General features: G+C 61.8%; 1 protein-coding gene and 1 long non-coding RNA gene across 5 annotated transcripts; one reads left to right on the top strand and one right to left on the bottom strand.

The window, feature by feature from the left end:
* Positions 1-2762: 2762 nt before the first annotated feature.
* Positions 2763-15502, top strand: EXOC3L4 (exocyst complex component 3 like 4). Of its 2 annotated transcripts, none has more exons than XM_072840033.1 (12): positions 2763-2925; positions 6346-6831; positions 7714-8362; positions 9054-9165; positions 9435-9557; positions 9918-10018; positions 10283-10363; positions 12027-12141; positions 12689-12808; positions 12903-13055; positions 13625-13746; positions 14957-15502. In XM_072840033.1, the coding sequence occupies exons 2-12, from the start codon at positions 6414-6416 to the stop codon at positions 15156-15158; spliced, it is 2196 nt and encodes a 731-aa protein (XP_072696134.1). In that variant the 5' UTR covers positions 2763-2925; positions 6346-6413; the 3' UTR covers positions 15159-15502. The 2 variants fall into 2 exon arrangements, with proteins under 2 accessions (XP_072696134.1, XP_072696133.1); XM_072840032.1 differs by having other exon boundaries at positions 6398-6831.
* Positions 15450-24005, bottom strand: LOC140640519 (uncharacterized). Of its 3 annotated transcripts, XR_012037269.1 has the most exons (8): positions 23453-24005; positions 21323-21463; positions 20801-20991; positions 20493-20591; positions 20107-20231; positions 19592-19753; positions 17979-18028; positions 15450-15668 (listed from the first exon to the last, which is right to left on the bottom strand). It is a non-coding gene; the product is annotated as an uncharacterized lncRNA (long non-coding RNA). The 3 variants fall into 3 exon arrangements; XR_012037270.1 differs by lacking the exon at positions 20107-20231 and having other exon boundaries at positions 23453-24001; XR_012037271.1 differs by lacking the exons at positions 20107-20231; positions 20493-20591 and having other exon boundaries at positions 23453-23997.
* Positions 24006-24053: the final 48 nt, after the last annotated feature.

Below are 24053 nucleotides of genomic sequence, written 5' to 3' on the forward strand. Positions count from 1 at the left end.
ATGTCTGAGGGAACTGTGATAACGGCAGGAGACAGGGTGACAGTGCCAGAACTGGGTGCCCTGCCGTGTCCCCTGAGGCCCCGCCCCCAGCAGGTGCGGCTGACCTGGGGAAGGGCCCTGGGAATCATCCTGCAGCTCCCATCTCTGTGGCAGGGGTTGGGGTCACTGCCTATCGCAGGTCGGAGATGGGCCCCCTAAACGGCAGTGTTCCCTCGGAGAGAGGCGCTGTCCCCCGGCCCGACCCAAAGCCAGTTAGGGGCAGAGGATGGAGCCAGGCTTCCTCTCCGACTGTCTGTGCCTTGGTCCCGGCCGCGTGTGGGTGAAATTTCCAGCTCTGGCATCTGCATTCGGGGTGTGACAGCCTGGCTCCCCAGGAGCCCCTGGGACAGGCAAGCATGTGAGAGTCCCCCCCCAGCTCTTCCCCACCCGGGAGCCAGGTCCTCTGCTGCGGGCCCTGTTCGACGCCAACAACAGCTCCACTCTATGGAGGAGTAAACTGAGGCTCCGAGTCACGCACGGGCCTCTCCGAGGTTGTGCGGCCCCGGGGGCGGGGGCACCTGGACTGTGCTCTGCCTGGGATCCCCAGCGGGGCCTCCCCCTCCCAGCTGACCCCTGCTCTGCCTCTCCTGACCCCAACCCCACCAGCCCTGTGGACTTTTCCAACGGGGTTTTACTGAGACAGTCGGGGAATAGCAACGTGCAGACAGGATGAAGGAAACAGCACAGTCTTGTGCCGAAAAGTGGGCACAGGGCAGGGTGGGCGTGGAGGAGAGGCCCGGGAGCAACCCCCAGGCCCTGGGCACCACCAGCGTCTCAGCGTCCCATCTCTGGAGAGGAGGCGACCCATAATCAGGGCACCCTGATATGCCCTGTGACCTGGAGACCAGGAAGGTCAGACTGAGGAACCCCGGTGTCCAGCAGGGCCTGACCCGGTGGAAAGATCCAATCCTCAGAGGCAGAAACTGGAGCTGGAGGCCTGGCGTCTGGCTCGCCAGCTGCCGGCCAGGAGCAGGTTTCCGTGCCTCTGGGTCGGTGTTCCAGTGCAGTGAGGGGGGATGCTTACTCCCACTGAGGAGCCCCGGGCAGTCATCCGGGGGTATCCCCTCCCCTCCCTCAGTTCTGACTGCTGGAGACACGTGGGACAGCAGGCCAGGGGGCAGACCAGCCCGAGCTGGGGGAAAGGCCCATCCAGCCCGCTGGGCTTGAGCTGGGACTCTTAACGACCGTATTTCACGGAGGGGTACCCAGGGATCAGGGGACTAATCACTCGAGTGGTAAGTCAGAGGACTTCCTGGAGGAGGTGTTGGCCTCTCTGGGTCCAATCTGACCTGTCTGCAGCATCTCTGGTGCCTTCCAGTCTGTTCTGGGCTGAGTTTTATTCTCAAAAACTTCTTACATTGAAGTCAAAACCCCCAGTAGTACCTCAGAAGGTGACTATATTTGGAGACAGTTTCATTATAGGGTGATTAAGGTACAAGGAGGCCATTGGGATGAGTCCTAATCCTATATGACTGGTGTCCTTATAAGAATAGGAGACAGGGACTCTTGGGTGGCTCTGAGGTTGAGCATCTGCCTTTGGCTCAGGACATGATCCCAGAGTCCCAGGATCGAGTCCCCCATCGGGCTCCCTGCGTGGAGCCTGCTTCTCCCTCTGCCTGTGTCTCTGCCTCTCTGTCTCTCTGTGTCTCTCATGAATAAATAAATAGAATCTTAAAAAAAAAAAAAAAAAGAACAGGAGACACACACACACATGCACAGGATGACCGTGTGAGGACACGGGAAGAAGACAGCGTCTACACGCCCAGGAGAGCGGCCTCGGGAGACACCAGCCCTCCTGACACCAGGATCTCGGATTTCCAGCCTCCTGAACTTTGCAGCCAGTGGTACCGTGTCCTGGCAGCCGTCGAACACTAACGCACAAGCCTGTCTCCACCTGCCCCGCTCGGCCCCATGCCCCGCTCGGCCCCATGCCCAGTGGGACAGGCCTGGATCAGCCCTCCTTGGATTTTCCCTAAGTTTTTTCCAAGGATGCTAGCAACGGAATCCCCCCTCATGAAGACGGGTGGCCTGCCTCTTCTGGGAAGTCTTGGTGACCCTCTCCACAAAACATCTCCAACCTGATCCACTTGGAGGAGCAGGGCCTGTGCTGTTGATTCATGAGGCATGGGTCCCGACACCTTTGCTGACCCCTGCCCAGGACGCCATCCCTCCTCACCCCTGAGGCTAATCCTCCTCTCCTGTAGCCTCCTCCTCCAGCTCCTGAAGCCCTCTGGAGTGACCTGTGGCTTGTGACATTCCCTTTGCCGTCACTGTGACATCCTCCTCAGGCCCCGCATCCCCACTGCACCCCTTGGCCCACATTTCTGTGCTTCTGGCTGTCGGTGGCAGGCGACACGTCTCAGGATGAGCTTGGCACCCAGGCCTGGTGCCAGCGTCTCTGCCCTGGAGAAGGTTGGTTCTTCTGGGCTTGGGTGCTGTGGGCCGTGTGTCCCCCTCCCGTGCTCAGTGCACCCCGGCAGGCCAGCCCCTCTGGCATCTGGGCTCCGGCCTTGGCGTGACCACAGAGGTGGCGGTTACAACAGTCTCCGCAGTGTCCCCTCCCCACTGCCCGGCGCTGTTAAGTGCTGCCCCTCCCTTCCCACACCGTGGACTGCCCCAATCAAAGGTTGGAGTTGTAGTCGCTGGAATGGGAAGGGGGTGGGAGCACTTGTGAAAGTGAAACTGGGGCCTGGGGTGGAGGGTGGGGCCGGGGGTGGGGCTGGTGGGCCCTGCAGCGGGGCTGGGAAGTCCCAGCTGTGGTCACTCACTCTGGCTGCTCCGGGGGCCTCACCACCTCGGCCGGCTCGGCTCCGGCTCCGAGGGCCCGGCTCGGCTGGCTTCCCCGGCCCTGCCCCGCCTGGGCTCCGGAGTGCACTCACGCTGCAGGTACGTGCGGCACAGGTAGGGCAGGAGGGCCGCAGGGATGCTGTGAGCGGTGAGTGGGGACCCAAGAAGCTGAGGACTTAGCTCTGCTCGTGGCTTCCAGGGCCAAGGCCTGAGCTCGGAGCCCAGGCCGCCGTGCCAGCCCACGTCACCGCAGACATACACAGACACGCAGGACGCAGATACGCGGACAGAAAGACATGCATGTGGGCACAGCCAGACCCACACAGACTCACGGGGAGAGCCGCTCACAGGCTCTGAGGCCCACAGACGGGGAGACACACTCGGGTCCACACACAAAGCCCATCCACAAAAGTGGTGACACACCCCAGGCTTACACTCACGTGAGATTGCTTATCTCTTTTCCTTGGGTCCGTGCCCTGTGCTGGCTCTGGCCGGGAGCTGAGTCAAGCCCGCTCCCTGCCCTGGGGGGGCTCATGGCCAAGGTGCAGATGCCCGGACCACGCAACTGTCCCTAGGTCACAGGAGAAAGTGTGCCCAGGGCTTGACCAGGCCCAGAGTGGGAGGCGCTGACTGTGGTCACGAGAGGCTGCTTGGTGCCCACTCGCAGGAGCTGGCTGCTGGCGAACGGCCTGAGTGCAGGTGTGGCAGAGAGGGGAGCTGGGGAGCGGGTGGGGGGGCAGCGGGAGCCGAGGGGCAGGCTAGAACACACACCCATCCTGAGCCCCAGGCGCGGCAGCCAGAGCTTCTGAACATTCAGGGTAATGGGGTCAGAGGTCCAGAGTGATAAAGAGCCAGAGAGTCTTCACAGGTATGAGGAGGCAGGTACGGGGCAGGGGCCAAGGTAGAGTCAGCAGGGCATCCAGTCCAGCAGATACCAGTGTGATACCTGGCCAAGACAACCTGGGCAAGGGCCAGCCCTGACCCTGAAGGTTCACTCCTCCTCCAGGCTGGCTCTGGGCTGATGGGGAGGGAGCAGATGGCTAGAGGATCTTGGGCCAGTAAGGAAGGCCCCATTGCCACAGGGACAGTGGTGCAGCACAGCCCAAGGACACCTTGGAGGTGAGGGCACCCATAGCCCTGCGCCCTGAAATCCAGGTCAGATCTGGAGAGCAAAGATGGGGAGCTGGGAGAGGGAGCAGCCTGCAAGGAAGCTGGGAGGCTGGACATTTGGGGGACAGAGAGGCACCTGGGAGGCTGGATGGGTGCAGGTCAAGGAGGCCCAGAGGCTTGAGGTTGGAGGAAGTTCTGTCTGGGATTGGGAGGCTTAGAGCGCCAGGCCAAGGGAAGCCATGGATGACTTTAAAGTAAGGGAGTGACCTGGTTGACTTGTGCTGTAAGAAGGTCAATAATGGCTTGGGAATTGCAGGAGCAAGGTCAAAGGGGACAGGGAAACCAGCGAGGGCCTCGATGGGCCCTCAGGACAGGCCCAGCTCTGGGTGCAGGTGCTTGAGCAGGTTGGGGGGACGTATCTGCTCATGCAGTCTCACATAAGACCCAAACTGCCAGCCACCCCTCCTTCCCCCAGAATCAGCCTCTAGGGCCTACTCTTGGCATCTGGGAGCTGCCCCCACCATGGCCCCTTGGCCCTGGCTCACTGGAGCTGGGAGATGCAGGATCCCAGCCTCTACTCCCGGGTCCACATGGGCTGGGATGGTCGAGGCTCCCTGACCCCGACCTGTGTGGCTGGAGGCAAGACCTGCCTCTTTTCTGAGCCTGTTTCCTCATCTATGAGATGAAGTGACACCCTACAACTTTGCTGTTATGGGGATCTGATGGGTGCCAGGTGTTAGGCTGGGCACACAGTAGGTGCTTACTAAGTATGAGCTCTCCCCAACCAAGACAGGGCCCACTTGACCTTCCCCACATGCCTGGTGACAGAGCTTGAAGCACATCCAGGTGGGCCCAGGCCACTCAGGCTCAGACCCTGCCAGATGCTGAGGGGCAACAGGGAGAGGGGAGTTTGGGGGCGGGGAGGGCAGACAGCCCTTGGGACAATGTTCCCTACATGTGTGGGTCAGTCTGATCCGGGGCAGGGTCCCTGAGTCCTGGCGCCAGGAGAGGACAACGACCAGTGACCTGGGCAGGGCTGATAAGGACCATCAATCACCGGGGCCTGCCCTCCCACAGGGGGCCTCTCTCCAGCTGTTAGGGCGTTGGAAGGATGAAGGGAGGCCTTGGCTGACCACCTGCATGTCTGACCCCAGAGGGCATGGGGGGTAGATGAGGGTCTGGCCCTGCCCATCCACTGTCATTCCACCCAAGGTAAATGGGGGGCCTGGGGAGAGGTGTTCCTGCCCTGTGTCACCTGAGGGTCAGGTGACAGCCTGACCTTTGTCCGAGGGGTGGGGCGAGGGGAGCCTGGGGATGGGCTGGGGGCTCTGGCCTCTGGTTGGACAGTGACTTCAGTAGGTCCAGCCCTCCTTCTGGCCGGTTTCCCCCAGGCTAAATGAAGTAAGACCTTGCTGGTCTAAGACGACCCCCGACCCCGACCCCCCACCCCGACACAACACCCTCACAGAGGGGTGGGCCGGAGGCCCCACAGCCTGAGGAGTCTCTCTCCCCTCTCCCACCTCAGCTTCACGTAAAGCCAGGAAATCAAACACAGGCCAGACTGAGCTGGAAGGGAGTGTGTGTGCAGCCTGGGGAGGGCCTGGAGCCCAGGCGGGGCAGGGGCAGGGGCAGCCCCTGCTTTGTACCTCCATGCCCTAGGGACCCCCTGGGCCCCTTCTAGGGGAGCACAGCAGGGGTGGGTGGGGAGGAGATGCAATGGATGAGTCCTGCCTTGGGGACCTTCCCCCCAGTTAAATATAGACCTGTGGCCCCTCCCACCACTCCCCCTACAGTGCTGCAAGGGCGGATAAGCAGATAAGCCTTGGGGGCAGCCGGGGGTGGCCAGAGACCTCAAGCCTGACCCAGAGGGGAAGGGCATAGCCTTTTACGGGGCCCACTTTGAGCAGAGGCAGTTAGGCCTGATGGGCAGAATGGGGGTGAGCTGAGGGCTTTGTGGGGGCTGGGGGGGAGTGCAGTGAATGCCAGGGGAGGGGAGAGTAGGCATTGTAGGCCACAGGACCCAACGTCCAGGAAGTCCTGGATGTGGTTGCTGGGCCCGCCCCCCGGGGCCTGTGGGCTGCGGCTTGGGCTGTGCCCCAGAATCTGCATGTTCAACTCTCCTCCCCAGCTCGGGGAGGGTCTGGCCTGGCAGAGCCAGTGAGGGTGGGCGCCTGGAGGACACCCTTTAGACGGCGGTGTCACGGAAGCTTTCCAGAAGGAAGTAGCTGCCTGCATCTCACTGCCAGCTGCAGCCTGGCACAAACACAGCTCTGGCCATGAGAGCGGCCTGGTGCCAGCCTGGGGGTCATCTCCCGGGAGAAGCTTCCCTCACCAAGTGCAGCCACTGGGCTCCATCAGGCCTCACAGGGTCTCACAGGGTTTCTGTGCCCATTTGCTATTCTGTGCCAGGAGCCAACCCCCGCGCCCCGCTCCAGGCCTTCTGAACCTCCTTTCCGTCTAGCTTTCCTGCTACCAGGATGTTGTCGCCGCGGACAGCGACCTCTGGGCTGGAGCTGCAGAGCCCCGAGGAGCCCGCGAAACTGCAGACCCCAGCGCGGGGCACTCGGAAGGCAAGCAGCGGGGACGCACCCGGCTCGCACCCGAGTGAGGACGCTCGGCCCGGCCTGGGCAGCCTTCGGCGGGTCTTCTCCCGCACAAGCCAGCAGGCTTCAGGCCAGGGCCCCGAGGAGGACAGGGGCCTGTTTCAGCGCAGTTCCCGCTTCCTGTTCCGGTCCCTGCGACGTTCCCGAGATGATGGCGCCACTACTGACCAGTCCCAGGCTGCTGCTGTGCCAGGGGTGGCCCGTGGCCCAGAGGTGCCCTCTAGGATCGTAGATGGTGGCAGCCGGCGGTCCTCCACTGGGGTGGGGTCTGAGAAACTGGAATCTGAGACAGGTGAGAGCATCACAAGCAATACTGAGCATGGAGGGGTAAACTGAGGCCAGAGGGTGAGCAAGCAGGGTCAGGCTTCCTGACAGGCTGTCCTCCCCAGCTCTCCCAGATACTGCTTGCACGATTGCATTTTCAGCATTTCAGCCAGGGGAGCATCCACTGGGCAGCTCAGAGAGGTGAGAGTGAGCAAAGTGCGACTCAGAGAGGTTCAGTGACTGGCCTCAAGTCTCATAGCCAGGAAGTGGAGAAATGGGATTTGAACCCAGATCTGCACGACTCCGAAACCCTCACCTCTCCACGGCCTGGCTCCTGGCCAAACTCCAGGGATGGACAAGGCCCTGCCCTCTCAGGTCCCAGGGTCTCTGAGGGTGCCTGGCAGCCAAGGGCCAGGAGGGGAGGCCATGGGGGCTGCCAGGGCAGGACAGGCTGGAGCTGGGCCCCAAAGCAGGGAGGTGGTGCAGAGGGAGGAGGGGGCTCCCAGGCCTGGGGGCTGGCCCAGAGCAGGAACAGCAAGAACTGCTGGAGCTGGTGCAGCCCAGCCCAGCCTGAGCTCTGACCCCAGCAGACCCACAGTGAAGACAGCACCTGAGGCCGCAAGTGCAGCTCAGCAGGGCCCTGGGTGGGGTCAGAGCAGGAGAGGAGGGCCGGACTGAACGTGGGGAAGGCAGGGGCTCCTCCCATCTGCTGTTTTCAGCCAGGTTTGGGGCTGGGGGTTTTGCCTCTTGGAAGGGGATTCCGAGGGATTTGGGGCGGTGGGTCCGGAGCAGGCCTTCAGCGGGCTCTGGGGCCGAGCAGCAGCTCCGAGGGGCGAGGACCGGGTGGGGGCACGCCAAGGCTCTGACGGGGCACCCCCTCCCGCCCCTCTGCTGGGGGGGGTCCTTGCAGAAGGCAAATCCGTGGCCGACCTCATCACCGAGCGGCAGCTGCTGGCGGCCTTCGAACAGCTGCGGCAGCTGGAGACGCGGCTGGTGGCCGAGAAGGCCTCGCACACCTTCGAGCAGGACCCCACGGGCTTCGCGCGGCGCGCCATGGACGTGTGTCTGCACTACGACGGGCTGGCGGCCGAGATCCGCGCCATCGTGCGCGAGACGCTGGGCCCGGCCCGCGTGGACGCGGCGGCGCTCGGGGAGCTGGCCCGGGTGGTGCGCGCCGAGGAGGCTGCGCACCCCGCGCCCCCCGCCGACGGCGACTTCCTGCTCACCCCGCGCCGCTGGCGCCAGCACTGGGAGGACGCGGTGCGGACCAGCGCGCAGGAGCGCGTGCGGGCGGCCGCTGCGGAGGCCCCGGGGCCCGAGGGCGCGGCCGGCCTGGCCCGGCTCCTGGCCCAGCTCGGCGGCGCGGTGCGCAGCGACCTGCACAAGGTGCGGCGGGAGGTGCAGCCCGCCTACTCGGCCGCCGGCTTCCCGGCCTGGGAGGCCTACCTGCGCGCCTTCCACGGCGCCGTGGCCCAGCGCCTCCAGGAGCTCGCGCAGGACGCCCGCGGCTGCGAGCAGCTCTACGTCCTGCTGGACTGGGCCGCCAATGTGTACGGCAGGTGAGGCTCCCACCCGGCGCCGCCCGCCCGGAGGAGCACGGCCCCTTTCTGCTTTCCTCCCTGGGAGAGGGCGGGAGGCCCCGCAGCCGAGATCCCGGGGACTTGGACATTCTTTTCCCTCTGCTCTGGGCCACCTACTGTCCTGTCCCAGGGTTCCCTAAGGGGCCAGCCATGCACCTGTTGGGCAAGGCAGGAAAGCGTCTCAGGGGAGGTTGTTCTCCCAGCGCAGAGTCCGGGTAGAGGGTCCACGCTGGTCCACAGGGTGCCCTTGAGCACTTACAAACGGGCACCCCTCCAGGCAGGACACAACTGCGGCTCACAGACACTGGGCACGGGTTGGATCTCACCCTCACTCTTCCCTGAGGACGGGCACCTAGGTACAGGGCACAGCGTGTTGACAGCTCCCACCTCCAGCTCTGCGCTGTGCCGGGGTGGGTTACCTTTGCCTGTGAGCACTCCTCAGTTCTGAGGGCCAGAGAGCAGGTGGGAAGAGGGTGTCTAAACTCCTGGGCTCATTAATTTGCCGTGTGGCCTCGAGCAGGGACCCATCACTCTCTGGACCTCCCTGGTGTGGGCTGGATAGTGTCAGATCCCTGAGCTGCGGGGGGCTAGGTGATGGTGTTAGGCTTTGGCCAGGGGGGAGTTGGGGCAGCCCCTAGCCCAGGCCCTCAGCTTCCACCCTGCCTTCCAGCCCTGACTTCCTGGGTACCCCGGACCTGACTCTGTCCACAGAGCCACTACCCCCACTCCTGGCACCCGCCGTGTGGGCCCGCCTGGAGAGCGACTACATCAGCTTCCTAGAGGTGAGGTGGAGGCAGGGCCGGGCCGGAGGGGCACGATCAAGGCTGACTGTGCTTGCCTCACCGTGGGGAGGTGTGGTGCCCAGAATCACCCTGGGCATCGGGCCTGGTTCTGGCCAGAGCCCCTTCTCACCCTGTGGCCTCCAGCATGGACCTATGCCCCAGCAGGGTGGTTCTTTCCTCCGAGGGTACAAGACAGAGCCAGGAGATAGGGGAACTCAGACCTCCTTCTTGGGAGGGTCTCACTGTACCCCTCTCCCCACCTTGCACAGACCAAGATCACGAGCTGCTTCGATAGCATCCTGCAGCTAGAGCAGAGTCGGTGGGCGGGCGCCGAGGCCCCTGACGTGCTACAGGGCCTCTACCACACGCCGCTGTCCATCGATGTCCACATGGTGAGCCTTGGGAGGAGGGATATATGTCTGGGCCTCCGGCAGTGTCTGGTCCCCCTCGAGGTAGGGACACCCAGAACTATACAGTCCAGTCCCAACCTCCTTTCCCCATTAGATGAGAACCTGAGACCCACCTGGGGCGGAATCAGGCACTGTGGGTCACGTGGCCAGCCTGGGAGCACCAGGGCACAGCTTAGTAGGTGGCCTGTGGATGTGGGGAGCTGGGGGGAGCTGCTGGAAGCTGGAGCCGAGATGATGAGACAGCACAGGGCAGGCTGAAGATGTTGCTGGGCCACAGGTGCGGGACGGGGGGCATCGGGATCTGGCCTCTGATGTGGGTTCAGCAGGTGGGATGTCTTGCAGCTCGTGGCAGAGCACGTGAAGGCGGCCGGTGCCATCTCTGCGGAACTGGAGGCCACCACCCTGCGCATCTGCACACGAGCCCTTGGCCTCTTTCTGCCCAGGTGCAGGCACATCCTCTGCCCAGGGTAGGGTGGGTGGAGAGGCCAGGGCACGGACGGCCATCGTCCCTGGGGGAGGACCCAACCTGTTTGCTCAGACTCTGAGATTCTGGGACAGGTGAGAGGGAGGAGCCTCATTATAAGGGGGGGGGCGGAGAGGGGGAGGTGGGGGTCTGGGGTCTCGGTGGGGACCTGAGGGGAGGGCGGACCCCAAGTCATAGCGCCGCCAGTGAGGGTCCCTAAGGCCTCTGCATACTTTGCCCCCAGGTTTGAAAAGGCTTTTCTAGAGTCGAAGGCGGTGAGCGAACCTCATCTGGGCGCCAATATCAATGCCTGCGAGGAGCTCAGGTGGGCCTCTTGCTCCTCCGCGGGGGTGGGGGGGGCAGCCGCCAGCAGGGGGCGCGCGAGCTCTGGGAACCCGCTGCCAGCTGGGGACAGTGGCTTTGGGTGACTTCCCGGAAGGCCTCCTTGGATGCTCCCCTCCGCTCCCGCCCCGTAGGGTGCCCCCTCCTCCCTTCAGAGCTGAGGCCCTGGAAGGGATGCAGGGAGTTTCCACGCTGAGCAGAGGCTGAGAAGCTCCAGCCATTCGTCCTGGCCGGTTGCCGGCCCAGTGTGTCCCCTGCCACCTCGGGCTCCTTTCTTTCCTCCCTTCATCCAAGTCAGCCATCTTCCTTTGTAGCGACACTCCCTTCTCGGGGAGCCCTCCCTGACAGTCTGTCCCCCCTCCCCACTACCCTGGGAGTGGCACCTGGGTCCCTCTGCCCCCAGAAGGCAGAGGGCCTCCCTTTCTGCTGGCAGTGGCTGCGCCCCTTCTGTGCCTTCAACACAGGACAAGTTCAATGTCCCCACGTCGTGTATGCTGTGCACCAGCTGCCACAGTCCCCCGCCCCCACCCCCCTGGGTTCCCGTCCCCGCTCTGCCACCCGCTGTCTGTGAACCTTGAGTGTCGAATGGGGACTGGAGCACCTGCTCCCTAGGGCTGTGGTGGGGGGACTCAGCACCTTAGAGGGGTCGTTCCGTGAAGGCTTGTGATGTGCTGGGCTCTGGGCTAGTACTTTACCTGCATGATGCCTGTCATCCCAAGTGCAGTGTCCCCGGGTTCTGAACAGAAAGTGGAGGGGGGATCCCTGGGTGGCGCAGTGGTTTGGCGCCTGCCTTTGGCCCAGGACGCGATCCTGGAGACCCGGGATCGAATCCCACGTCGGGCTCCCGGTGCATGGAGCCTGCTTCTCCCTCTGCCTGTGTCTCTGCCTCTCTCTCTCTGTGTGTGACTATCATAAATAAATAAAGAAAAAAATATTAAAAAAAAAAAGAAAGTGGAGGCTCAGAAAGGAAATGCCATGTGCCCACCATCATGCGCCGTCCAGTATGTGCTGGACCTGGGACTTGAACCGGGCTTGTCTGAATCCAAGGCATGACCGTGATGAGGGCCACTTCTCTAACACCCTCTCATCCCTAATCTGAGCCAGGGTGGCCCGTTCCATTCAGCCCAGGGAACAGTCCCTGCCACTTGGTAGGCAGCCACTGGCCCAGCCCCTGATGCAACTTTAGCCTGCCTCTTTGTGTCCCTGTTCTGGGGCCTGGGCTTAGCTTGGCCCTCAGTTTCCTCAAAAGTGAAATGGGGACATTGCCAGCTTCAGAGAGGCAGTTATGAGGCTCAAAGGAGGGCCTCTGTGCCAGTCATGGCCAGGCTGCCCTGTCTCATCAACAAGATGGACAGAAGTTTGGTCAAGAGCTGCCACAGGGGAGCCCTGCTATGCAGTGGGGCCCCCGCCACCACCCAACTCACCTACCCTCTGTGATCAGCTCCTGGGGCTTTGGTGCTGGCTTCTCACCTGACTCTGCCTTCAGGATAGCTTGGAGCTGCCCTTCACATTATAGTCTAAGTGAATGCAGTTGGTGTGGTACTAGCCTCCGTAGCCTACCTAGCATATACCTCCGTAGGTATATGCTATAACTTTTCCACGGCTTACTTCTGCCCACCTCCTCACCTGTCCTGGCCCCTCCCCAGGACCAGTCTTCTGGCAAGGTTCCCAGGAACCTTTGAAGAGCTGGAGAAACCTCTGGTGGCTGCCACCTGTACCTTCCAGAAGCGGCTGCTGCAGGGCTTGCAGGATGATGTGCAAGTGAGTGGGACTCCTCACCCCACTTTCCACACCCAGCAGGTGCCTTCCTGTGCCCTGGAGCCTGGGGGGCCAAGTCATAGCATTCACGCACCCCAGGGGCAGTTTCAGGGGTGGTACGTTGGAGGGTGGGCAAGGGACCCAGGTAAATTCACAGTGGGGCAGTGAGGTCAGGAGACACCTATTTGCTTCAGTCTCTGCCTCTCAGAGAAAGTGAGTTCAGGGAACCAGACCCCTTGCCCAGCCCCCCAAGGCCTCCCTAGGCAACCCCAAGCAAGGGCTGCATAGAGCCTCAGACTTTAATCTTGCTCACTGGAGCTCGGGGCCTGGAGGAGGCATTCCTGCCAAAGGCCTAGTGACACTGGTGGCTGAGAGAGAAGTCACCAGGGAGACATTAGAAGGGAGTCAGACAGGCCCTCCAAAATTTCTTCCTGGTGACACGTTGTCCCTTGGCCTGAAACCCCCTGTTAGGAGCCACATGCTGGGCTCCGAGCAGAGGGTCTGAGGAGGAGGATATGCCTGGAAGACTCCTGTCCCCCTCTGCTCCCAGCCGCTTTTCAGGGTCCTGTGTACCAAGGCCTGGCTGACACATGACGTGCTGCAGCCCCTCATGAACAAGGTGGTGACTTTCGCCCACCATCTGGAGCACGTGGCCCCACTGCGTGCACAGGTATCTGAGGGGAGAGGGTGCTTGTGGGGTTGTGTTGTGCCCTGGGTGCGGGCTGTTAGCTCTGACTCTGACCCCCAATTCCCGGGCCTCCCAGGAGACTCTGCAGGAGGTGCATCGGTACGTGGTTCGTGAATACCTGGCACAGGTGCTGAGGCCGCGTGAGCGGTTCCGGGGTGAGGAGCGCATGACTAGCTCCCAGAAGATGGGCTTGGACGCCCAGGCCATTGGCGACACCTTCCAGGGCTTGGTAGGAGCATAGCCTGACTGCCCCGAGTCTGGCCTCCTGTAGGGCCTCTGGCCTGTGGACCCTCCACTGGCTCCCCCCATTCTCATTTTAGTGTCCTCTGCAAGAGCCACGGCCAGTGGGCTTTGGCGGAAGTGGCTCTCTGTACTCTCCAGGACACTCCGGGCACAACTGAGGCGGGGCCAGGGGGGGTCATCTCCATATATTTGCATACGGTTGGTGGGGTGAGTAGGGAAGGGGCAGCCTGTGGGAGGCTCTTCCAGCACCCCTGACCCAGCCTTTGGAGCTGAGGCATTTTCTCCATACACACCCACCCCTTATCTGCACTGAAGGTCCCCCCCACACTGTAGGATTCCGAGCAGGACTTCCAGGCCAGGGCCTCAGTTTACCCATCTGAGCAAAGACAGAAGACATCTCCGCATTGTATGGTGGGAAGAGGAGCTGAGGACCCTCCGGCCAGGCGTGCAGGAGGCAGTCACAGCGGGGACGCGGTGGATGGGTTGCAGGCATGGGTGGCAAGGAGGCTCCCAGGGGAGGTGGCCCGTCTGGCATTTGTCTCCTTGTCTCTGCAGGGCTCTGAGGCCACGTGGCTGGACCAGGCGATCCCGTGCGTGGCTGACATACTGGGCGAGACTTACAAAGATGACATCCAGCGGCACCTGGAGACGCTCATCGGGAGCTACCCTGACATCAGGTCAGTTACCCACCTGCTCCCTCCCTGGGCTCCAACGGGGTGCCACCAGGGGGGCAGTGTCGGGTCCCTGCAGAAGGGTCCCTGTGGCTCTGGGTGGATGGGTGAGGGACCACAAGGGGGTCAGAGTGTTCTGGTGGGGAGCGGGGCCCCCGTGCAGGCGGGGTGGGCGCCGGGGGGCGGGGGGGGGGGGGTTAGTGTGCGCAGATGCAGGTGCCTAGATCGCGGCCCTGACCTTCAGGCCCCGGGTGGGGGCAGGGCGGGGAGCCCGACTGCCCCTCCTTCAGAAACTATTCTCGGCCATTCTCGAGGCCATTCTCCATCAGTGCCGTGGGGTCAGGACGTCCCAGGAGCCCGACAGGGTTGGGTTGGGGTCAGGGCCCCTCCTTGGGCATCAGGCGGTGATGACAAGGACCCATCCGCCAGTCTGAAGGGGAGGCATGGCCCCCTCTGTGAGAAAACCCTATTGGGAGTCCGGAGACTCCTGAGACTGGGCCAAGAGGAAAGAGGCTTTTATCCTGGGGTGTGTGTTTTGGGGGGGCAGAGATGAGTCATCGAGCCCATGGAAATTCCAGCCTGAATCTCTCCATAGCTTTGGAGATGCCAGGATGGGGAGGCCACACAAAGCCGGGGGGCAGAGCCCTTTCCCCAGCCCATACTGGCTCCGCCTTTGGCTGGGAGTGTCTACCCCCCTCACAGTGCCGCGGGGTTTCCCCTAGTCCCTGGGGTTCCCCTGCCCTGGGTGGGGGGGGCCCCATCCTGGAGGCGGCGCTTCTAGTACTGGGGTTGGGATGAGGGCGACTCCCAATGCTGCTGTGCCACAGCCTCCCCCACCTCCGTGTTCCCTCTCCCCCTGCTGCCTGTGGCTCCCGGCACAGTGCTCACAGGAAGAGGCCTGGGACATCCCCTGGCCTGGACCCGCTCCCCCTGAGGCCATATCGCTCCCCTCTACTCCTCCACTGCTTCTCGAACCTCTGCTTAGACTGTTTTCACTGATGGGCTTGCTCCTCCCCTCCCCACCGGCTCAGCACCTTGGAGCCCCAGACGCCCTGCCCCGGGGCACTGCTCCTCCGCCTCGGTCATTCTTGGCCTTTCTTAGGCCAGGCTCCAGGGATGCTGGGTGCACCTGTACCTGAGCCCAGGGGTCCCCTCACTCGAGGTTGGGACTGCCACAGAAGATGTTGGGCCTACCGATGGGGGCGTGTCTTTGCAGGCGGGACCACGTCCTGGCCATTCTGGCGCTGCGCAGACTGGGCCGCCGTCGGAACCAGCGCCTCCTGCAGCATGCCCAGAGCCTGCTGAGGGCTGCGGGCAAGGCCGGGGGCTCCGGGGGCTCCGGGGCTGCTGGGGGCCACGTGCTCTTCGAAGAGATCGAGGTGCCTGCCTCCGTGGACCTGCTGATCACCTGCATCTAGTGCTCCCGGGTCTGGAGGGGGCGGGCCTCAGGTGGAGGGCTGCATATGCTAGCGGGTCGGGTGGGCGCCTTCACCCAGACACTGAGCCCCAAGCTGGACGCCCGGGGAGGCACCCTCAAGGAATCCCCATCCTCAGCCATCCACGGCTTGCCAGAAGGAAGGGCCAGAAGATTGGCATTTCAGGCATTTGCGGGGGAGTGTTTGGGGTAGCAGAGGTTCCTTTCAATATTGCCCATCAGGGAAGGGCTCCCTGCCTAGCTGTCCGGCACCACCCCCAGGCTGAAAGTGTAAAACAGAGTATTTATTTTTAAAATAAAGGTGAATTAAAATAGTGCCTCCCTAAAGAGAGTCAGGGCCAAGTTGGCTGGGAGCAGGCGTGGGTTCCCACATACAGAGGGGTCAGGATGGAAAGTTCTGTGGTGACTCCATTTGGTGAATGGCCCTTTCCTGCCCATTGTACAAATGGGGAGACTGAAGCTGGTCCAGAGCTGGGAAGGCCTGTGCCTGTGGCTGTAGAGAAAACAGTCTTTAACCCTGGGATCCTGGGTTCACTGGCCTCATGTGCCAAGTGAACCTCACCCAGCAGGGGTGGCCACTGCTCTGTCCTGTTCTAAACAGGCCTGGGCTCCTGGGAGACAAGAAGGCCAAGGCTTGTCCTGCAGCCTGGGGTATTTGGGTTAGACGTCAGAGGGACTTCCCAGGAGTGAAAGTTGTAGGACTGCTGCAGGACAAGTGTCACCCGTGGAGTATGTGTGTGGGAAGTGCTGATCCTGTAAGTCTCAGCTCTGCAGGTGGGGCTGCAAGGAGATTGCTCCAGTGTGCACCTGTTACCCCTCCCCGCCCCCCTTCTCTCCCAGAAGGCTGGCACTGAAATTTGACTCAAGCCTCCTGGCAAGGCTGTGGGGAAGCTCGTTGGCATGGGCAGCCTCCAGCTTGCCGAGTGCGGAGATGGTGGGGAAGACACTGAGGCAGCCGTGGGTGCCTTCCCACCACCGCTCTGCAGTAGAACACCAGCGCCTCTCTGAGCCTGACCTTGACCACGGCCGCGGGGCTAGATCAGGGGCAAGGTTCTAGGAACCAAATGAAGTTGAACCTCCCGAGGACAAGGCAAGGGTTCTGAAAGGTTGCGGGGCCAGGCAGGAGGGAGACAGGACTCTCCTGCCTTCCCCTGGGCCTGCCTCCTCCACCGGGGATGGCCAGGGGACCTGGGCAGGGCTGCCACAGTCCCCACACCAAGCCTGGAGAACAGAGCCACACCTGGGTGTTGTTGGGGTCCTGAAGAGAGTGTAGCAGGCACCGGGGGCAGCCCCCTTCATGAATACACAGGGCTGGGGGTCAGAGGTGGGGCAGGCAGGAGGCTGAGGAGTGTCTAGTCTCCCTAGACAGGGAACCCAGTCGGGGGTGGGGGGTGGGGCAGACATGAGGATGAGGAGAGGCTGCGGTTTGGTTCACAAGCTCCAGGCTAGGGGGTAGGGGGCAGAGCGTGTTCTAGTGTTGCCGCTGACAAGCAGTCGTGGTGTCTCTCCGCTGTGGGGAAACTGAGGCCCGAGAGGGTAGAGGTTTGTTCACAGTAGGCCCCAGCACAGGTAGCCTGAGGCTCTCACAGCCAGGGGAAGGGCGGTGTCAGAGGAGCACCTCTTTCCCCAAGAAGAGGCAGCCTGCCTGGGTGGTGGTGGGGGGGTGTAGGAGGGCTGGATCTGACCCTGGCCAGGTTCTCCCTAGGGAGCCCGCACCCTGTGTTTGAGTCCCAGTGCCCTCGTGGGAGTGTCCTCCTGCAGCCCCTGGCCTGCCCGAGCCCCTGGGCTGGAGGCTGAGGGTCCCGGGGCTGAGTTTCCAAGACAGGCTACAGAGGTGCGGAGGAGTTCCATCCCAGCTCTGTGCCTCAGTTTCCCTAGCTGTGAAATGGGGGTGCTGTCCGTGCCTCCCAGGCTGAAGTAAAGCCAGCCTGAAAGCCGATCCCTGGCCCTCCCGTAAGCCCGCGTCCCCAGGGCCAGGCCCTGGTCTGCACCGCACGCAGCTGCTAAAAGGGCCCCGGTGCAGGAGCCTGAGGTCAGTGGGGTCCGTGAGGGGGGAAGGCGCCCAGGAGGAGGCTAGGAAGAGGCGCTGAAACAGAGTAGCCGCCCTCTGACAGGGGCTTCCTGTGGTAGTGGAAAGGGTTCAGGCTGAGACCCAGGCCATCTTCCTGAGCATGTCTGGGCCTGGAGACAGGAAGTCAGGTTTTCCTGGCAGGAACCTTCATGCCCAGGCGGCTATGTGTGCCTCGCGTGTGTTCCTGTGGGCCTAGCAGTGTCTGGAGACGGGGGCTGGCTTCCCGAGGGCACGTTGGGATGAGCAGGGAGCTAGACAGCAGCTCCTCGGAGGGTGTAGTCGGGAAGGCGGGGGCCCAGAGGTGGGCCAGGCCTAGGGAGCCGGACTCTGGACCATCCCAGCCCCGACCCACCCGTTCCCCCTGCCCACCAGGTCCTGGGAGGCCTTGCAGAGTCTAGAGCACTTCCTTGGCCATCCTGTTGTCCAGGCCAAGCATGGGGGAGGGGCTGGGCCTCGGAGGGCAGCTTCCGGACTTGTGGGCCAGCTTGTCTGGCTGATAAGGAAGCATGTGTGCATGTGTGTTCCTGGAATGTGCCTGGGGATGGAGGGCCCTTGCCCAGTGTCTGCATTCCCCTAGTGGAGCAGGACATCCTATTTGCCCCTAGGCCCTGGGCCCTACCAGCTGATCCTGGTGCCATCCTGCCGGCCACCCTCGTCCTCCCACATGGCTCCCTGCTCTTTCGTCTCAGCTTGTGGGGAGCTCAGCTTGGCTGCCTTCAATGCCCACGCTACCTGGGGCTCCTTCGTGGATTGGGGGTTGCATCTGGTCTCTGGCACCGAGCCTGTGGAAAAAGACAAGGCCCGCTTTGAGCAGTTTTTGGGACCCCAGCCCACCCTGGAGAGGACAGTAACAAAGCACAGAGGGGCACCCTGCCCAAGGCAGAGTGCTCAGGTCCAAGGACACGATGAGCCACAGCTTGCCAGTCCTTCTGCCAACCCAAGGACAATCCTGGGGTAACATGAGGGGACTTGAGGGTCACCCAGGAACCTAGTCCCAGCTCAGCCTGGGACTTGCACCTTCTGTGGGCACCTCTCCTTGCAGGTCCCCTGGTGCCCGGGCCCAGCTCCCCTGGGGAGTGTCGTGCTGTACAAGCCCACGGGCCACACCGGGGAGGAGGGTGTTCTGGTCTCAGCCCTGCCCTCCTCTCACTGAAGACCCAGGGACCTTTCCACTCAGAGGCCCCGTCTCCGCCTCTGCAGCATCTGAGACCGTCCCTGATCCTGGCGCGGGGCTACGCTGTGAGTGAATCAGCTTGTCATCTCCCTGCCTGCGCCATCTCTCCCTCTTCCTTCCTTCCTGGGCCCCCACCTCATGGGGCCCCTGGACACGGGGGCAGCACTCTCATCGGCCAGGAAGTGGTCCTTGCAGGCTCCCACCACTGCAGGGGTGAGGCAGAGAGGAGAGGGGAGAGGAGGCCACAGTGGGACCAGGGTCCCCCTCCATCCCCAGATCGTCACTGCCTGCCTTTGCCACCACAAGGTCCCTTTAGGAACTCAGTAGGCTGGAGGAGCCCTTCCCCAGCCAGGCCATGTGAAGCAGAGGTCTGGGGGGCCAAGGACGCTGCTGACAGGGGCCAGCCCCACAGAGCCCCAGGGCTCAGATTGAGAGAACCCTCAAGTAATGAAATCTCAGGATCTTGGAAAAGAGGAATGTCCTGAAAAGTCCTGCCATTTCTGGAGCACCCCCCACCACCAGCCCCCGTGTGCCTGGCTGTGCTCAGTGATTTAAGGCTTTCCTCCTTCCCGTGGATTCTGTGCAGGGGTTTAAAAATCAGCGTCTAGATTCAGACACCTCTGGGCTGGGACCCCAGCTCTGCACCTTCTTCCTAGCTGTGTGACTTTGGTCAAGTTACTCCACCTCTCTGGGCTCTATCTCTAGGTGTAAAATTAGGAGCATTACATGAGAAAATACAAATGTGGCGCTGGATGAGGGCCTGGTCTGCAGTTCCGCACTCCCCCGAGAGGAGCATTATTCTTATTTACATGGACCATGTCCTGCGATCCTTTCCTGGCAACCTCCCGAGCACATGTCACCTCCATTTCCAGGAGGGAAGACCGAGGCCCGAGGCATAGAGCCGGGTGTCTAAAGACACAGATGTTGGTGACGGAGCTCCCCGGGGGTCAGATGGTCTTCATGCCTAAGCCCCCACCATCATGCCTCCCTTCTCCAAAGTCCAGAAGCCCAGAGCTCCTGGGTGTCCTCCCTGGCTTTGTTGGAGGAGGAGGAGTTCCCAACACCCAGGCCCTGAGGGGGCTTGGGGGTTTGGGGCAGCCCTCCACTGCTCCTGGCCTGGTGGGGCTCCAGCAATGCTGGGATTCCCAGGGAGCTCCTGCCGGTGACTCACCTCTGTCATTGGGTGGGTGCTGATGGGGAGCAAGGCCCCTTGGCTGTTTTCCTGGAAATCAAGCGAGCTAAGAGAAAGGCCCGGGCCTGAAGAGACAGGAACTGAACCTAGCCGCCTTGCATCACCACCTGCACTGCACTTACTGGAAGGACGCCAGGACACCTGCAAAAGCCACATACCCTCACCTCAGTTTCTCCATCTGCCAGACGCAAAAAGAACTCTTTGGCCTGGCTTCCTCTTTAGGGGAAAGGGAGGAACTTCCTGGGTGATGGGAGGGGCACAATCTGTTGGTATACACTTGGTCTGGTGAGCACCCTTGTGGGCGGGGATGCCCTGTAAGGGAGGTTCCAGGTCAGCTGTCCTGGCCATCCCGTGGTCCCTGGGGCGGTCACCAGACCCCAGCTGAGGTCCGGCACAGCTTCAAATGCACCTGAGCAATTGACTTCCCCTATTGGGGAAGGCTGGGTGGCATCAGGGACCACAGCCTCAAGACCTCAAACTTTGTGTCCACTTACCACTCTGAGACTCAGTTTCCTCATCGTCAACAGGGGATACAATGGCCCTGCCTAGTGTAGTTGGTGAGTGGGGCATCCCCAGGAAATAAAGAGGCCCTAGGAGGGATCCCAGGTCAGGTGACAGCCTGGGAAGTAAAGGACGAAGCAGGCTGGGGTTAGGGCAGTGGGAAGTGCAAGTCATCTCTGAGAGGGAAGTGCGCCTATGCCATGGGGGAAGGGCTCAGTGACATCCTGGAATGCCCTCATCTCCCAGCCCTGGGGACCCTCCACCATGGTCAACACTGCCCTTTTGACCCAGGCACCCTGGCCAGGTCCTCCTGGGGTAGCCGGGCCCAGTGTCCCACAGCCCTTTCATCCTCGTCCAATCTGCCCCTGGGCCTTTGCACCTGCTGACCCCTGCACCAAACGGCATCTTCCTCCTGCCTGCAGTGTCCTGCTTCTTTCGGGGACCTTTTTTCCAGCAAGGCTCTCAGGCAGCTCAGAGGCTGAGGAGAGGGAGGACCACCAGTCACACACACACACACACACACACACACACACACACACACTGCCCAACCTGGCTGGGCCATCAAGGTCGACTTGGCCCCACCTACTTCCCAGGTGAAGGTGAAGATTCAATTGACCCAACAAGGTCATGGAAGAGATGGGGAATTTTTTTTCTGAAAGATGAAAAACAAGCGGAGGGCAGTAAAACCTTCCATTTTTGCATCTGTGCTGGCTGGCTGGCGGTCTTCACCCGTGTCTGACTTAAACACATCAAGCTGCATCTCACACACTGATCAACCCTGGGGGAGAAGCGATACCGCGCAATGCTTGCTGCTGGTGCCCTGAGCTCCACTGCGGACTGGCACGTGACTGGACCTGTCTGTGCCTTGGTTTCCTCATCTGTGAAGAGAGGTATCCATTTCCTGAAATTGCCTGATGAAATCAGTTAACGCATGCAAAGCACTTAGAACAGAGGGTGGCACCTGCGGAGGTGAATGAAAGTCAACTGTCTACCCCCAAGATCGAAAGTATGGTCATAAAAGAGATTATTTGATCGGGACCCCCGGGTGGCCCAGTGGTTGGGTGTCTGCCTTCGGCTCAGGGCATGATCCTGGGTCCCAGGATCGAGTCCCGCATCGGGTTCCCTGCAGGGAGCCTGCTTCTCCCTCTGCCTGTGTCTCTGCATCTCTCGTGAATAAAAAATAAAAATTTTTAAAAAATATTTGCTCACCTGGGTTCAAAGCGGCATTATTCACAATAGCCAAGGGGTGGCTGCAACCCAAGGATCCACTGACAAATGAGCGGATAAAGGATGAAATATTGAAGAGAGCCTGACACATGCTGTAACACGGATGAACCTAGGGGCATCGTGCTGAGGGAAACAAGCCAGTCACAAAAGGACTAAGACTGTTATGATTCCAGTTCTATGAGCTGCTTAGTCAAATTTATACAGAGAAAGTAGAACAGTGATTGGCGGCGCTCGGGGAAGAAGGAAAGGGAAATCAGCATTTCATATGTTCGGAGTTTCATTCTTGCAAGATGAGAAATGTCTGGAGATGGATGGTGGGGACGGTTGTATAATAACGTAAACATCACTGAATCGTATGCTTAAAATGGCCAATATGGTAAATTAGGTTCTGTGTATTTTATCACAATTAAAAAGCCAGCCAGCTGTCATTCCTGAGCAGAGGGAAGGGAGGCCAGCTCACACGTGTCCTGGGCTTCTGCGGCCCCGGGTCACAGTGGGGAGCTGGCCACTGCTCCCGGCACCCGGCCGGCACACTTGACTTCTGGGCTGGCCTGGGGAGGTCGATTGCCAGTGGGCTTCTGCCTCCTGTCCTCTCTTCCAGGTGGAGCTGGCCTGCTCTCCCCTGCCCATCCCCTGGGGAGGCAGCAAATGGGACAGCAGCTGGCCAGGAACACTCCCAACAGGCATCTGATACTCATTTCCTGTTGGGGGTGGAATTCTTGGCTGGCCTTTGGCTCCCTCTGCAAGGGTCTGGCCTCTTGGGGACAGTTTTCTCATCTATCACTAGGGGGAAAGGATAGGGCCTGCCCCACTGACCATCATCCCTTGGCCCTGTATGCAGCCCTGTTTTCAGAGGGTTTCCCTTGTGTTGGGGTCTCCACGTAGATGACCCTTGAGTCTCCTATTTTAATTCAGGGAAAGGGGAAGTGACCGGTACAACCACAAAGGAGAAGGCAGCTTTTCCCAACTCCTGGCAGCTGCTCAGGGTAAGGCCATGGAGACGGAGCTTAGGCAGCTTGGGCATCGGGGGTCAAGGTTGGCTGCCCAGCATTTGCCCTGTCGAAGTGTCCTTCCTGCCTCTGCTATCAGGATCCCGGGCTCCGAGGGGATGGTGGGATCTGCAGCCCTGACAACCACACACCCCGGCCCCATGACTCAGAAAGCTTCAGATTCTCCAGAGATTTCCCAATCTGTTTGGGGTTAGACAAGGCGGCCTGGCAGCAAAGTGTGGGGATTGCACAATGAGGCCACTGCAGGCAGCCACAGAGGCAATGAGCCAGGAGCCCTTGCTTCCCATCCTCATGGCCCCTATGTGACTGGATGAACTTGGGGATCTGGCCTTTAGTCTCCCCATCTGTTCACCAGGGAGTAAATGGAATAACCCTCCCAGCCCTGGGGCACTGTGGCTCTGTTAGTTCATCTGAAACTGTCACCTGGCAACCCCTCCCCCAAGGACTCAGGGAAATTCAGTGTGAGTCCCCGTTACAGCCACTTTGTGAAGTCTGTCTCCTTCTCCTCACAAGCAGCGCCCCCACAACCCCTAGGACAGGATCTGTGGCTGAAGCCAAAGCTGGCACTTGACCACCACTCGCAAGGAGGAAGAGGAAGTTCTCAGTCCCAGGGGGGCACCCCTAGCTTTGCCTGCCCCACTCCCAGGCCTCAGAGATCTGTGCCCAGCTGGATAGGGAGAGCAGGGAATCCACAGGGAGGGAGAGAACAGGGTAGGGGCGAACAAAGGGGTGGGAGGAGCAGGGGCTCTAGCAATAAATAAAAGGGAAGCTGGTGCCCAGCTGGGAAATTCCTTAATGACAGGGTTTTTTCCAGAGGGCAAGAATTCCTAAAATGAGAAATAGTGCAGGAGGTGAGTCCCTAATGGTTGCTCTTCACCAGCAATAGCACCCCTACCCCAGAGAAACAGGACCCCCTGAGGAAGGCCGAGGCCCCTGGTCTGATGACCAAGCCTGAGCTGTTGGGGTCTGAGCCTGGTGCCCAGAAGCCTGTCCCAGCCCAGCCCCAGTCCCAGAAAGGGAAAGTGCTCCAGTGGGAGGGGCGCAACAGGAGGTTGGACCTCGGGCCACCTGTAGGTCCCTTCGCCTTTCTGAATCATTTTACCCTTTCAAGCAAGGCTTGCTAATGAGAGCGAGTGCTGGGCACCCAGCAGACTGCTCCTGGTGGATGGCTGGATCCCTGCGGCACCGTGCGCCCAGGGTGCGGCCTCGGGCAGGGCTGCTTCCCTGGCTCCTGTGGCCACCCCGGCGTCCAGGGAGGGAGCGAGCGCTCTGCCCCGGGGGCCACCCCGATGTCCAGGGAGGGAGCGCTCTGCCCCGGGGGCCACCCCGGCGTCCAGGGAGGGAGCGCTCTGCCCCGGGGGCCACCCCGGCGTCCAGGGAGGGAGCGCTCTGCCCCGGGGGCCACCCCGGCGTCCAGGGGGGGGAGCGCTCTGCCCCTGGGGGCCACCCCGATGTCCAGGGGGGGGGAGCGCTCTGCCCCGGGGGCCACCCCGATGTCCAGGGAGGGAGCGCTCTGCCCCGGGGGCCACCCCGGCGTCCAGGGAGGGAGCGCTCTGCCCCGGGGGCCACCCCGGCGTCCAGGGAGGGAGCGCTCTGCCCCGGGGGCCGCCGGTGTCCTCTGCCCCGAGGGAGCGGCGCGGCCCAGGGCGCTGGGGTGCATCCCCCGGGACCCCCGGGACCCCCGGGCTGGGCGGGTGCCGCGC

Source organism: Canis lupus, chromosome 9, assembly GCF_048164855.1.
Source record: "Canis lupus baileyi chromosome 9, mCanLup2.hap1, whole genome shotgun sequence".
Lineage (NCBI taxonomy): Eukaryota > Metazoa > Chordata > Mammalia > Carnivora > Canidae > Canis > Canis lupus.